At 47.3% G+C, this 13178-nt stretch overlaps 1 protein-coding gene across 2 annotated transcripts in view; it reads left to right on the forward strand.

Moving 5' to 3' along the window:
• The window catches only part of LOC117733934 (protein bicaudal D homolog 2-like), a 37648-nt gene that overhangs the window by 4297 nt on the left and 20173 nt on the right, over positions 1-13178 (forward strand). For both annotated transcript variants that reach the window (XM_034537890.1, XM_034537888.1), the window contains exon 2: positions 11704-11916. In XM_034537890.1, the coding sequence (XP_034393781.1) occupies positions 11704-11916 (213 nt within the window). The remainder of the gene's footprint in view (positions 1-11703; positions 11917-13178) is intronic.

The following is a 13178-nucleotide window of genomic DNA, read 5'->3' on the forward strand; positions in this document are numbered from 1 at the left end:
CAGGTGCTGCTTCCTGTGTGTGTGTGTGTGTGTGTGTGTGTGTGTGTGTGTGTGTGTGTGGTGTGTGTGTGTGTGTGTGTGTGTGTGTGTGTGTGTGTGTGTGTGTGTGTGTGTGTGTGTGTGTGTGTGTGTGTGTGTGTGTGTGTGTGTGTGTGTGTGTGTGTGTGTGTGTGTGTGTGTGTGTGTGTGTGTGTGTGTGTGTGTGTGTGTGTGTGTGTGTGTGTGTGTGTGTGTGTGTGTGCGCCGGCGGCGGCTTTGGGATCATCTCACAGCGAGCTAGAGCGCCGTATACATACGCCAGTTGGCTGGAAGTAGCCATGTATTGGTTCTCTGACGGCTCATATTTGTCTCACACGTCCTCTGGTCGTGAGCGTACTCCAGCGATCGCCCATTATTTGCCTCTGTCACTCGGGATGGACCCGCTATCTATATTGTTGACGTCCACCTTCTCCCTCTCTTACTCCAAAGGAAAGGTTATGCTGACTGTTTTTTGGTAATGGTCCCCCTTTTGTCTTGGAGCCAGTGTGCGAAATGATTCACGTTTAAAAGCAAAGTTTGTGGGGTCTAAAATAAATATCTTTACTCACTTGCAATTGTCACAAAAAAAATGTCTCTTAAAAGCTTATTTTGTCCAGCACACTTTCCTCTTTACTGTATATTGCCATTGAATACCCGTTGGTTTCGGGTAAGGCCTTCTTACATGCCTACTGTTATCTTTTGCAAATGGTCCACAGTCCAACTATTTCAGAACTTTTTCCCCCCCAAAAAGAGTAAATTTTCCATTTAAATTCCCTATTTTATTGGCCATTATTACATATTTTTGACATGCGTACATGAAACTTGTTCTCTGCATTTAACCCATCCTTAGGAAAGCGTTGATTTGGCTTGCAGCCATGACTTCTTTCACATTTCACATTTAAAATCGGTGTAGGACTGCAGCCCCCTGGAGAACTGTAGTGTAACACCGCCAAGACTTTATATGTCCACGTGCCATGTTCATGCATTGCTTTGTGTTGACGCAACATTTCCTTTCTTGACACGCAGTTCATTAACTCCTAAGTCAACAGCTGATTCGTACACAACGAGCTGTTCCCTCTCCAAACAGCGCTCTGATACGTGTGGGGGGGGGGGGGGGGGGGGGGGGGGGGGGCGTCCTGGCATGCTGGGCGTCCTGGTGAAGATACGATAAGGCCGTGTGGACTTTTCCCCAGCCGCGATGCAGAGTGCAGACTCGGGTCACGAAGGGGAAGGAGCCAATCGCATGATCTGGCAGTGTTGATATCTTTTTTTTAAGTTAAGCCAGTCGCAGGTGGTGTCGTGTGGCACACCTCGACTGTTAATGCCCGTTCTGAGGGAGGTGCCAGCGCCTGCAAGTATTCTGAGCTTGTGTGGAGAACTTGGAAGGCCTCGGTATCAACGCTGAGGCCCTCGGCCTTTCTAAGAGCCGTGTGAACGTAATAAGATGGAGACGTCATCTAGTATCCAAAGACAACAACCATAGAGCACCACTCAGTCCCCACTTTCTATTTATTTTCTGATACTGTTTTTTTTTTTTAAAAGGCCTTGAGCTCGTCCGTTGGGGAATTCAACCCGGACAATCGCAAACCCTTAAATATCGTTAAGCTCGAGTAAAACCCGAGTTCTCTGCGCTCGGCTCGCCGGCCCTTTTGTGTCTCTGAGCCGACCGGGGTTTGCCGGGTCTTGGGTGTCACAGATGAAGAGAGGGTTAAATGCCAACAGAACCCAGCGCAGGACAAAGGGGAGCGAGAGAGGCGTCCCATTGTGGCTCCGTTTGAAAGGATTGGGTACTTTTGTCCCTTTTGAAACGGCAGATCACTAGAGGATACATCCCAGTGTCCTGAAACAAAGATATCTGGTGTGACTCTAAGCTCTTTCTGTGGTGTTAAATGGGTTGGATGCTGATTGGATGTCAGCGGGGGGGGAAAAAAAGTCAGTCTCATATTATTGGATTGCCATGTTTCATCAACAGCTGCTCAACTCTTCATAATCATACTTATTCATTCTTATTCTTATACCTTATCACAAACTTCCGGTTCTAATAGCTCTTTCAATCCTCTGTACCCCATTATTGTCTTATTTCACTGGCTCTGTGTGCAGTTGTGTTTTGGCCTTTGCCACCTAAAATGTGCTAAACCTTTCAGTATTGTTTGGGGTACTCTTTTATCAATAGTCTTTTTTTTGTTGCTACACTGCAGTTAAGGGGGTAATCTTTTCTAAACGGCACTAAATAAAGTCCTAAATCCTCTACCCACTGGGCAGAAGAGGATGAATCCCAGCCGCCGTGCACAGGGATTACCGGAAGGTGTATTTTGGGGGAAGGCTGGACGGAGACTGTTTGGCGGTCTTGGGGGAAACTGCCCTGCATGTCCTGGTCCAGGAAAGCCGACTCCAGTGCACCGCCTGATCCTAGCAGTCCGTTCTCTGGGCGCCGACAAGCCCCGGCACTCTGCTTACATGAATCTCAACCTCCCAACGAGGATGTGCAAATTATTGTAAAGACCACCCAAATGTCCGCCTGCAAAAGGTCCCAGACAAGCCGGTCCATCCACCGAGGGGACGACCATATGGCATCGCAAACCTAATGAAAGACTCACGCCGCCCGCTTTGAGGTAAAATGGCCCCGGCTGTTAATCCGTAATGATTTTAAGGGCTTTTGTCCTTAAACTCCCGATAAGCAGAATGCCATCAGCGCCCGTCCACGGTTCAAGCGGGGGCCACGTTGACACACTAGTGGGGACGGCTGTTTTGAGTGGTTACAGGTCTCAACTGTTTGTGCTTCTTGGAATGCTTTTGGTTCAAAGAGCGGAGTGTTTGTGCAGGGAAAAGAAGTCCTGCTTTAACAACGGGTGTCTCGGTATGCGGGCGTTTGTCTTCCTGTAGAGCGTTGCATTGTGGGATGTCGTACAATGTATTTTTTTGTGTGGGTCATCGACTGGTCACACTCGCGAGACCCCGCCTCCTGGCCGTAGTAAAAGTGATTATGTCATCTGATTTTAAAGTAGGTCCATAAAATATAACCCGACATTCTGCAGCGATGAAGTGGTTGCTTTTTTATTTGTATTGCAAAGCATAGTTTTTTTTTTTTTTTTTTTAAATTGTAGACACACGTTCACACCTTTTTTTTTTTTTGTGAAATACCCCGAGGTATTGTATGGATTTCTTTTTTTTTTTTAAAAACATTCGCAGAAGTCGATCGTGCGCGTCTAGAAGCTGTATGCGGCGGCCCAGCAGGGTTGCGATCCTTCCAATGTAATCCAATTACCAGAGTCCATGCTGAAGGGATGAGGTCACAGTGACGGCCGCACGGCCCCGACAACACTACGGCACTCGCCCCGGTCTCCCGGTTTCTCTTTTGCCTACGCTGCACAATGACCATAAACTCATGGAAATCTGTCAACAAAGAAGCCAGTGTGCGTGCACGTGACTGAGCTAGATGTAAATGTGTGTGTGTGTGTGTGTGAGAGAGAGAAATACACTTCTCCCTACATTTCCAGCTGACTTTACTTGTGTGGTTTCATTGTGTGTGTCTCATCCAGGTTTGTACTTTAACCAACTGGTTAAATCTAAACACCCATTTCTTTTAAATATTCATTGTGTTCTTTTTGTATAGATGAGACTTATTATTTGTGGGTTTTTTTCTGTTTTAAGTCCATGTTCTGTTATGGAGAAACAACACCAGCTGGTAATTAGTTATTAGTTCGGTAAGATTTATTTATTAATTTTTTTATTTATTTTAAATTTATTTATTTATTTATTGAGACGCTGGTTTCTTATATGAACAAATGAATCATCTACCGGCATGTGGGCAGAGTTGGTCTTCAACCTCGCCTGCATCGTTTTTCTTTAATAGAGTCTCTAGATTACGCTCTATATCAAACCTTCCTTATCTTTTGTGCGACATGATTGAGGACATTATACAGGACATGCGTCCTGTTTTCTTGTGAGGGGCCTGGCTTTTTATAGCGGCGAGGAAGCGTATGAAATATGTTCCTGTGTCAGTCCGGATATCTTTTTTCCGTGGATCAGAAGGAAATGACCACATGAGGTTCATCAGACCCGTCTGTCACCTCATTTCAGAAAAGGAATGATTCTCAACAGCGCAGATTATTCTTTCTTTTTTTTTTTAATGGCAGGAATATACGCGTCCCCTCCCCGCTGTTCTGGCCATTTCCACGGCAACAGAGACGGGGAAACCGACGCGCAGCTATAGCTCGCACTAAATATCCGTGGCCTCGTCGGTAGTTTTAGAGGTTAGAGGGGGGATGTGCACGTTTTCCAATCTATAAAATAATCCCATCCTAACATGCATTCATTAAAACGTCCTTTTTATTGACGTCTTTAGCGCATGTTGTGAGACGCTTTACTTTTCCCTGGCTTCGACACACGGAGAGTAAATTGAGTTTTTTTTATCCCTTGGGTTTTTTTTTTTTTTTTTATCCCCTTGACAAAGGATATGAGATGGGGGTGCAACACTTATTAGCATATATGAATAGCAGGAATAAGCTATAAGTGGACAGATGGTGGGTGCCTAGTTCCCACCCACAGATGCATGCACGCATATCCAAATGGTCCTCCCCCCTAACACACACACACACACACACACACACACACACACACACACCAACTAAAGAGGAGTTTCTAATGAAGAGATCAGACTGTTTACATGACTTCATACTGGCACACCCCTCTCTGCTTCCTCGTCATCTCATCTCAAATGACCTCCTCACCGTCCTCCCATCTCACCCAAAATGAGGTTCAGAAATCATCTCCATATTTCAATTGGCTATCTTTTCAAACATTAGCAAAACCCAATTTCTAAAAGGGCTGTCCCTTCGCCCCCTGGGGGTCCTTTTTAAAAATAAATAACTTCCACAGTGGAAGGGGAGAACGAGGGTATGTCGCGTACAATCCTATCTGCCGCCCCCCCATGCCCACCCCCACTCCTCCTTCCCAAGGCTCCTATTGTAAATAGGCTAGTGGGTCTGGAGCCCACGCTTTGACACCCTCCGGCACGATTGAACAGGGGAGCCGAGGAGGGGGAGGAATTGGGAACAGAACCCAGTGGTATCGGGGAGAGGAGATAAGAAGGTGGGGGGGGGGCCTGTACAGCAATAACCACATTAGGGTTTGGGCTCGGAGGAGGGGCTTTAATTGGATGTGTGCCAGTCTCTCAGGGGTCCTTGAGAAATGGGGAGAGCAGGAGGGAGGGGCACCCGGCAATGCTTGTATTTCCTGTGGGAACCAGCTCACTCCCTCTTTTTTTTTTTTTTTTAAATGGAGGAAGAATAGGGCTTCCTCCATCAGCTGGCTTAATGAGTTTAAAGGGCCGGGACCTCAAATGCTATGTTCCTGTACAAACTAGACGTACCTTATGCATCTCGTGAAAGGGACTTAAAGGCATTGTGTTCCACTTTCATCTCTTTTTTTTCTTTATCTTAACTTGAATGCTCTGTTGTTCCAGAGACGTATACGTATACATGTCCTGTTGACATGGGAGGGAAGAACGTATTGTGTAACGCAGACAATCATGTCTTTGCTATTTTACTATTGAAGCTTCAGCAATATTTGCACACACACACACACACAGGATTTAATTACTGCACATGGGGAAGGGAGGTCATTAGTCTCCGTCTGGACCCGCCCTCAAGAGACCATCTCCTGGGTTTGGGAGGATGATGGGAGAGAGATCGGGAGATAACGTGATCCGTGTTTGTGATGAGAGGAACATTTGATCAGAAGGAAATGAAAAGTTGCATTCAAGTGGCAATGCGCGAGGCTCCTTAGATGGGAAAACCTCAGGAAGGAGGCAGATCCCCCCCCCCTTCCCCTTACTGTCGATGCTTCTCCCTGATTGATGAGACGTGTCTCTGCATTAATGGATGAGTCTAGAATGATGGGGCGGGTGGGGGGGGGGGGCTGTATCAGGGTCTCATAAACAATATTAATGTAATGCATGATTATTGTTAAGGTTAAATGGTGGCAGGTTTTGATTACAAAAATAGTCTCCAATGATAAATACGTTCAATGTCTACTTCACCCTTTCTTTCTGCAAACCCAACGTGTGTGTGTGTGTGTGTGTGTGTGTGTGTGTGTGTGTGTGTGTGTGTGTGTGTGTGTGTGTGTGTGTGTGTGTGTGTGTGTGTGTGTGTGTGTGTGTGTGTGTGTGTGTGTGTGTGTGTGTGTGTGTGTGTGTGTGTGTGTGTGTGTGTGTGTGTGTGTGTGTGTCCCCCAGCTGCTCCCCTCCCTTCCGTCATGTGTGTCAATAACAGCAAGGGGCTGTTGGGTCTTGGGAGTCCTGCGTTTGGAGCTCCTCAGGGAGCCGTTTCCTCTGGGAAATCTGCTGACACACACTGAGCGTGAGACTCGGCCTAATCTCTGCTTGTTTGCTACGATGTCGTCGTGGCCAGATAGCGAAGAAACAAAACAAATAGTTAAAAGTACACATGCTCTCTCTGCAAACAACTCTCAAAGAGGGGAGAGACGGAGGGAGGAGAGCAATCTGTGCTCTCTGAAACCTGTGTCGGTGGGCCCGCCTCACTGTAATCGGTGTCGTCGCCATGACGACGGCCGGTCCCCCCCTGCGGTGCGGGCGCGTGGACCTGGGAGATCTCATCCAGCACCTGAGGGGTCGGGGGGGGGGGGGGGGGGGGGGAACAGGCGGGCTCAGATAAGGCTGGCGAATGCCGAGAACTGGAGCCGGGGAACATTGCCGCGATATGAAAGACGATAAACAACTCCAGAATCCACATGGTGGTACAATATATAAGACCTATTGAGTCTCTGCCCCCCCCCCCCCCCTCCTCCTCCCCCACCGTCTTTTTCCTCCATTGTGTGGCAGATTTAGCGCCCGCACAATGGGCCCCCGATAAACATTCAGGGGTAAACAGATGCTTCCTTGGGATTCATTGACTGCAGTCGACAGAAACCGAGTGTACAAAACCATGGCGTTCATCTTGCCCGCCATCTTTTTCATGGCGTCCGTGAAGAGAGAAACAAAAACCGTCAGCTCGAGTCCTCAGGAAACACTCTCATGCGCTGTGACCTTTTTTTTTTTAAAGCCCTTCTCCGGACGCGTGTAAAAGCGGCGTTCGCCTCGTCCGTCGTACACACTGAAGGCTAAAATAAAGTGTGGGCAGGTTCAGGTTCTTTAGCTCGCTGCCGGAGGCGTGATGACTGTTTTCACCCCCCTAATAACAGGAGCCAGTCCATGAGCACCAACAGGACGGTGCCTTCAGGCTGACAGACGGGATAATGGCAGTGATTGTCTTCCCTTTTGCAGGTGTTTCACCTTTCTTTTTTATATATATATATATATATATATATATATATATATATATATATATACACACACACACAGGAGGGCATATCTTTCCCTCGCTCCTGTCTTTGATGTACAGATAAGCATCATTTGTGAAGTCTGATCCAACCGAGGACCGACTTCACACAGAGTTCCTAATGCCGACTCCGGATTAGGGGCCGAGGTGAAGTGGGAATAAAATATGAAGTATTCGTAGTAGTTTTCCCCCGACGGGAGCTTAATGAAAGCACTACCCAGCGTCTCATGATCACAGCCTGAAGTAAAGCAGGGAACATGTGTGTGTGTGTGTGTGTGTGTGTGTGTGTGTGTGTGTGTGTGTGTGGAGAGGTTTCTGTATCACTGAGCTGCCGCGGCCCAATTAGGCTGTTCTGACCATTTGCATCATGGTTCAGCGAGGCGTGTAAAGTGCCTCATGAGTCTTATTAGTACTGTGTGTGTGTCCTCTTTCTTCTGTCCTGCTCCTGTAATTCAGAAGATCCACAATCTGGCACAGATTTGTTTTCAATTAGTTAGTTTGGCACATATAATGACTCGCATACAGCTAACTGTTAAATATCCCAGTTTCTACTTATTGTTGATCTTGCAATCGTAAACACCTGTTTTTATACGGTCCACATTTAGACACATCTTTGCCGATTTAGGTGAGAAACTGAGAGTAAAGCAGGAAGAGGAGATTTCAAACCAGCAGAGGGTTAATCATGACCTCCAAGGGATGAAAGTGAATCTGAAGTAAATAATGAGCTTTCTCTGTTGCTCATTACAGCGAGTGTCATTGGCTCTGACATGGCATGCACTTATCAGGGAGCACACACACACACACACACACACACACACAGCCACGTGACTCCCAGAACCACGTCGTTCCGAACACGGAGCTCCTCTGACATGTCCTCGTGAAACTAGAATAGTGGCCAGCGTGTCGTTCTAGGTCATACGTACGAGTTCCACTCTGCCTCGAGAGATTTATTCTTTTATAAACATTTTTTTTTTTTAAAGTGTTGATAAATATAGAGCGGGCTCATGCCTCGAGGCGATCTGCCCCTTCTACGGCGGCCTGTGAACGAAGATGGAGAGGCCCGTCTCTGTTTATCGCCACTAACCGACTCTGTGATTCACGAGGCGGAGGAATCCATTGTGTGTGTGTGTGTGTGTGTGTGTGTGTGTGTGTGTGTGTGTGTGTGTGTGTGTGTGTGTGTGTGTGTGTGTGTGTGTGTGTGTGTGTGTGTGTGTGTGTGTGTGTGTGTGTGTGTGTGTGTGTGTGTGTGTGTGTGTGTGTGTGTGTGTGTGTGTGTGTGTGTGTGTGTGTGTGTGTGTGTGTGTGTGTGTGTGTGTGTGTGTGTGTGTGTGTGTGTGTTTTTAGTTTCTATGTCTTTTTTTTGTTTGTTTTTTATTCTCTCTCCTCTCCGCAATCACCCCTCTCGCCGTCTGCAGGACTAACTGGCCCGATCTGAATCACGTAGCGTGTTGTGTTGTTGAGCGTTCGTCACAGGCGCCTCTTTGTCATGCCACAAGAATGCTGCTGCAAGAGGCTGGAAAACCTCTGCTCGGCATCGGCCCAAAACGCACGCTCGTATCATGTTTCTGCACCTCGAGGGGGTCGTCTGGTATTGCGCAGTACTGCATGTCTGGCGAGATTATCGTGTCAAGTGGAGGGGGGAGGGGGGGGGGGGTATAATTTGCCGATGTAGCAACCTCATTTAAATGTGTCCCACGTGTACGGCTATAAGCAAAGGATTTGGTTAACTTCTCTTCTCTGGCGTCTTTCAATCCGTCTCCACGACAAAGAAGCCGAAAGGACTTCCCCCCTCGCCGTCTCATCATGTTTCCATTCCCCCCCCCCCCCAGAGGGTCTGCAATAGTCCGATCTCTGGATACCCTCTGATCTCTCTTCACGCCCACAGAAACAGTGAAAATATAACTTTTCCATTCGGTTGTCTTGAGCTCCACAGGAGGGGAGGGGGGGGGGGGCCCTCTGAGACTCTCACTATTGATCTGTTCTCGCCTCAAAGGATCAGAGGAGCATGCGCAGGAATCCGTTTTTTATTCTCTCTGCTTTAACGTCCTCCACGTTCCCCGTTGAACCCACGTGGGCGAACGGCCATCGCGTAGCTGAAGGACGTGATCGCCCGTTAAGATAGCGCCTTCTAATCAGCGTTCCTGATTTTTTGCTCGGTTCAGAGGACAACGCGGCGGTCACAGCATGTTCCAGCTCGTGGCGATGTTTTGTCGTGACGAAAAGATAAGCCCACCGATGGCGGGTTGAGTTTGAACACGCTGGCTGTAAAAATGAAGCTAATCGACAGACGGGAAAAAAAGACTGTACCTAAAAACAATAATGAAGGCGGTAGCAGCCACAGCCTTAACCCTAAAAGAGTCTTTATTCATGACCTTGTGTTCATCTTGTGACCAGGGCTAGTCGGAGCAATGTAGGAGGAAGTGATGAAAACCCTCCTGTCGGATGGTCTGGTTTTTCTAAAGTGTCTTTTTGACCAGGGATGATGAGCTTTGATCTCCCCACGGCTAACGAGCAGCCCGGCAGGGGGTACGACCTCAGCCCGCCAGACGCGCACTCATCTGGAATCGGACGTCGGGTTCCGCGGAGGGATAAAAAATTTATAAAAAATCCACTCCTGACGGCGCGCTAATGACCTTCAGACCGGCCCTTTTTGATTAGCTTTGCGAGAGATTAATAATCCACGCTCTAATGTAAAAACTGCAGCATATGGCAAGCTAAAGATGAATTATGAATCGGGGCGTGCAGCTCACTGTGGGATTAGCGGCTTGGTCGCGTGCGTCCACTAAAAAGTAACTGGAAAAAAAACCCACGCTTGGTGGAGCTGAGATTAAAAGGTCATGGTGGGGGGGGTGGGGTCAAAGGGGTTTTGGCTCGGGGTTTTTTTTTTTACGTCTGAAGGACGGTCGTCTTAGATTGGATTGATCGGAGTCGCTTCGATATCCACCGTACGCCCGAGATTATAATGATGGGATTCCCCTGGTTTCTGATTGGGTTAATCCTGTCTAATGAAATACGGCCTCCTGTCGTCTGACGCTGTGGTTGAGGGAGGCGATTGGGAAGATACGAGGAGCAGATACTCTTATCTGCAGAGATACTGACGTTGGCTGTTGACAGACCTTTGGCTGTCAATAAACATCAATATGAACCTTGGCCACGATCACTCCATCTAGCGTAGCAGTTCTCCTCGCAGCCGAGGAGCTGAAACTAAGACATGTTTGCCATCTAACATCAGATTTGAATCGATAGATTTTATCTTCTGTCGTTCGACTCATCCATCGGCTCATTTTCAGCTCGGCTCGGTCGATATTTGAGCTTCTGGAAAAAGGTCTTGTGACATTATTTAGTTAATGTGTGGTTTGCCACAGAGGAGGCTCCTCGCGTTGGGAACATTGGGAACCCGTTGGTTGCTTCTGAATGACGCACGTTGCGTTCCCAGTGTGAGTGTTCGGCGCCTCTTTCCTGGAACAGGAGAGATGTTGCAGCACGAGACGTAACTGTCACACACTTCTGTGACCCACTGAAATAGTTTTACATGTTGGAATAAGTCCTACATGTAGGCCAAGAGCGACTGAGGCACATTTACACATTTTCCTTTTTCTAAAGGAATTACTGGGATTAACACGACATGCAGTCAGAAGGGGAGGAGGAAAAAAAAGGGAGGGAGAGAGAGAGAGGGAGGGAGAGAGAGAGAGAGAGATCCCCCCCGTCTGTTTCTGTGTTCATATTTTTGCTGCCTCGCAGGCCATTTATAAAAATTAAGGTCAGAGTTAAGGCGGTGCTATTTATATGGAAACTATCTCTCGTATTGCACAACCTACACAAACCGTTCTCAGTCCTTTTTTTTTTGTTTTAACTGAGAATATTAACAATTCGCAGAGTCTTTTTAAAAAAAATGTTATCTCCGTGAATTTCATAAATCCGTAAAAAGTCATAATGATATCTGCTGACCTTCCGGGATCTCTGCTATATGATCTTCTACGGTATTAAAGGGCGTTAGAGCACAGGCCTCCTGTGAACACCCAGACACCAGTCACCGTTTGCTCCACTTTTCCCTGTTTGGGGTCCCCATCTGTGGAGTCACTGCGTCCCGCGGGGAGGGGGGGTGAAGGGGGAAGATGGGATGATGCAGCCCAGATGGAGCCTGATTAACTCCACGGGGCGACGGCAGTGTTTTGGGAGTTGTTTTTTGGAGTAGTAGAGATTAGTGTCCCTTTTAAGCACAGTTACAGTTCTTCTTCTTCTTCCCCTGATTTACACACATGCACATAGTTCTGTAGCATTGACAGGGAATAAAACACATATTGTCTCAATAACGACTCTTTTCTTTTTTTCGCATCGTGCCTCCCAGGCCTTCGGACAAGCCTACTCCAACCACAGGAAGGTGGCAGCGGACGGGGAGAGCCGCGAGGAGTGTCTCATCCAGGAGTCGGCCTGTAAGGAGGCCTACTACGAGCAGAGGGTCCTGGAGCTGCAGACCGAGCTCCGCCAGGCGCGCAACATCCTCACCAATACCCAGTCTGAGAACGAGCGCCTGAACACCATCTGCCAGGAGATGAGAGAGGTACGAGCGGCGATTACGAGCAGAATTATTCCAATTACTAACGCACACTGCAGCCATGATGGGGTCAACGAGAGGGCTGGGCAGGGTGTGTTCAAAGAGCACTACTGGTCTTCCTGGTGGTGTTTTTTCCTGCGTCGATACTTTGAAAATGAACTCTCTTCTCAGTTGAAGCGGCGGCTGTCTGCTGCTGTTGGCCTGCAGCGACTGAGAACAACGATCGTGTTTGTTGTTTTTGTTGTTTTTGTTATCTGAAGCTGCAAAAAAACAAAACGGATAATAATCTCTGATCAATGTCGAGCCCTGTGTAGTTGAGCCTAGTAAGAAACTGCAGCTTTTCACACAAAGAAAAGAATATATATATAGATATATTTTGTCTTTAAATATATATATATATATATATATATATATATATATATATATATATATATATATATATATATATATATATATGTATATCTTTTTTTTTTTTAAATTTATTTTACTTTGTGTAGTTGAGCCAAGTAAGAATTTATTTTTTACTTTGTATTTTTTATGCTGCATAATTACTGCACCTACATTTATTCACCTCTGATACTTTGAATATTGCTGTCCAGGCCTGTAATATTCAGGGTGTAACTGCAGAGTCCACAACTGTCGTGTTTCTGACACGCTAAGGCGAGACTGACGCCCCGTCACGCCTGGCGTACAGACACCGGGCGGATTGAAGCGACACCTTTGCCTCCAAGCCTCGTGCCTTGTGCTCCACTCCCATCGCGATGCAGGGCGGAGTTCTAATGACGGGTCGAAGGAAGAACACAGACTCCATGGGAAACGGGCTCTGATCCAAAAGACGCCGTGGCTCCACCTTTTTTTAAAAATAATGAACCGATTATTGTTTTAAACTGGTGTGAACCGTTGAATGCTCAACCTGTCGCCCCAGCTGTGGCATTAGTGACGTGCCTCATTATGAATTCACCTCAAACTTTGTGTCCCGAAGTCGGAGCATAAGCCTTCACAGATTCCTGCAGACATTTCTCACATTTCACTCCCTTCAGCTTCCCCCGACTCTCGCAATGCTGACCTTTTTTGATTTTATATTGTCAACGTCTGACCCCTTCACTGCTCCCATTTACATATACTCACATCTAATTACCCTCATTAGAAGAGACGGGGGGTGCAGTGAGACGCACGGGTGATTATTTTCTCTGCTATGGAGCCGGCGATGGGACCCCGTCAGCAGGAGAGCCGTCCAGGTTGAAATCACACAGACTCAGAGATGTGCG

This window comes from Cyclopterus lumpus, chromosome 7 (genome assembly GCF_009769545.1).
Source record: "Cyclopterus lumpus isolate fCycLum1 chromosome 7, fCycLum1.pri, whole genome shotgun sequence".
NCBI lineage: Eukaryota > Metazoa > Chordata > Actinopteri > Perciformes > Cyclopteridae > Cyclopterus > Cyclopterus lumpus.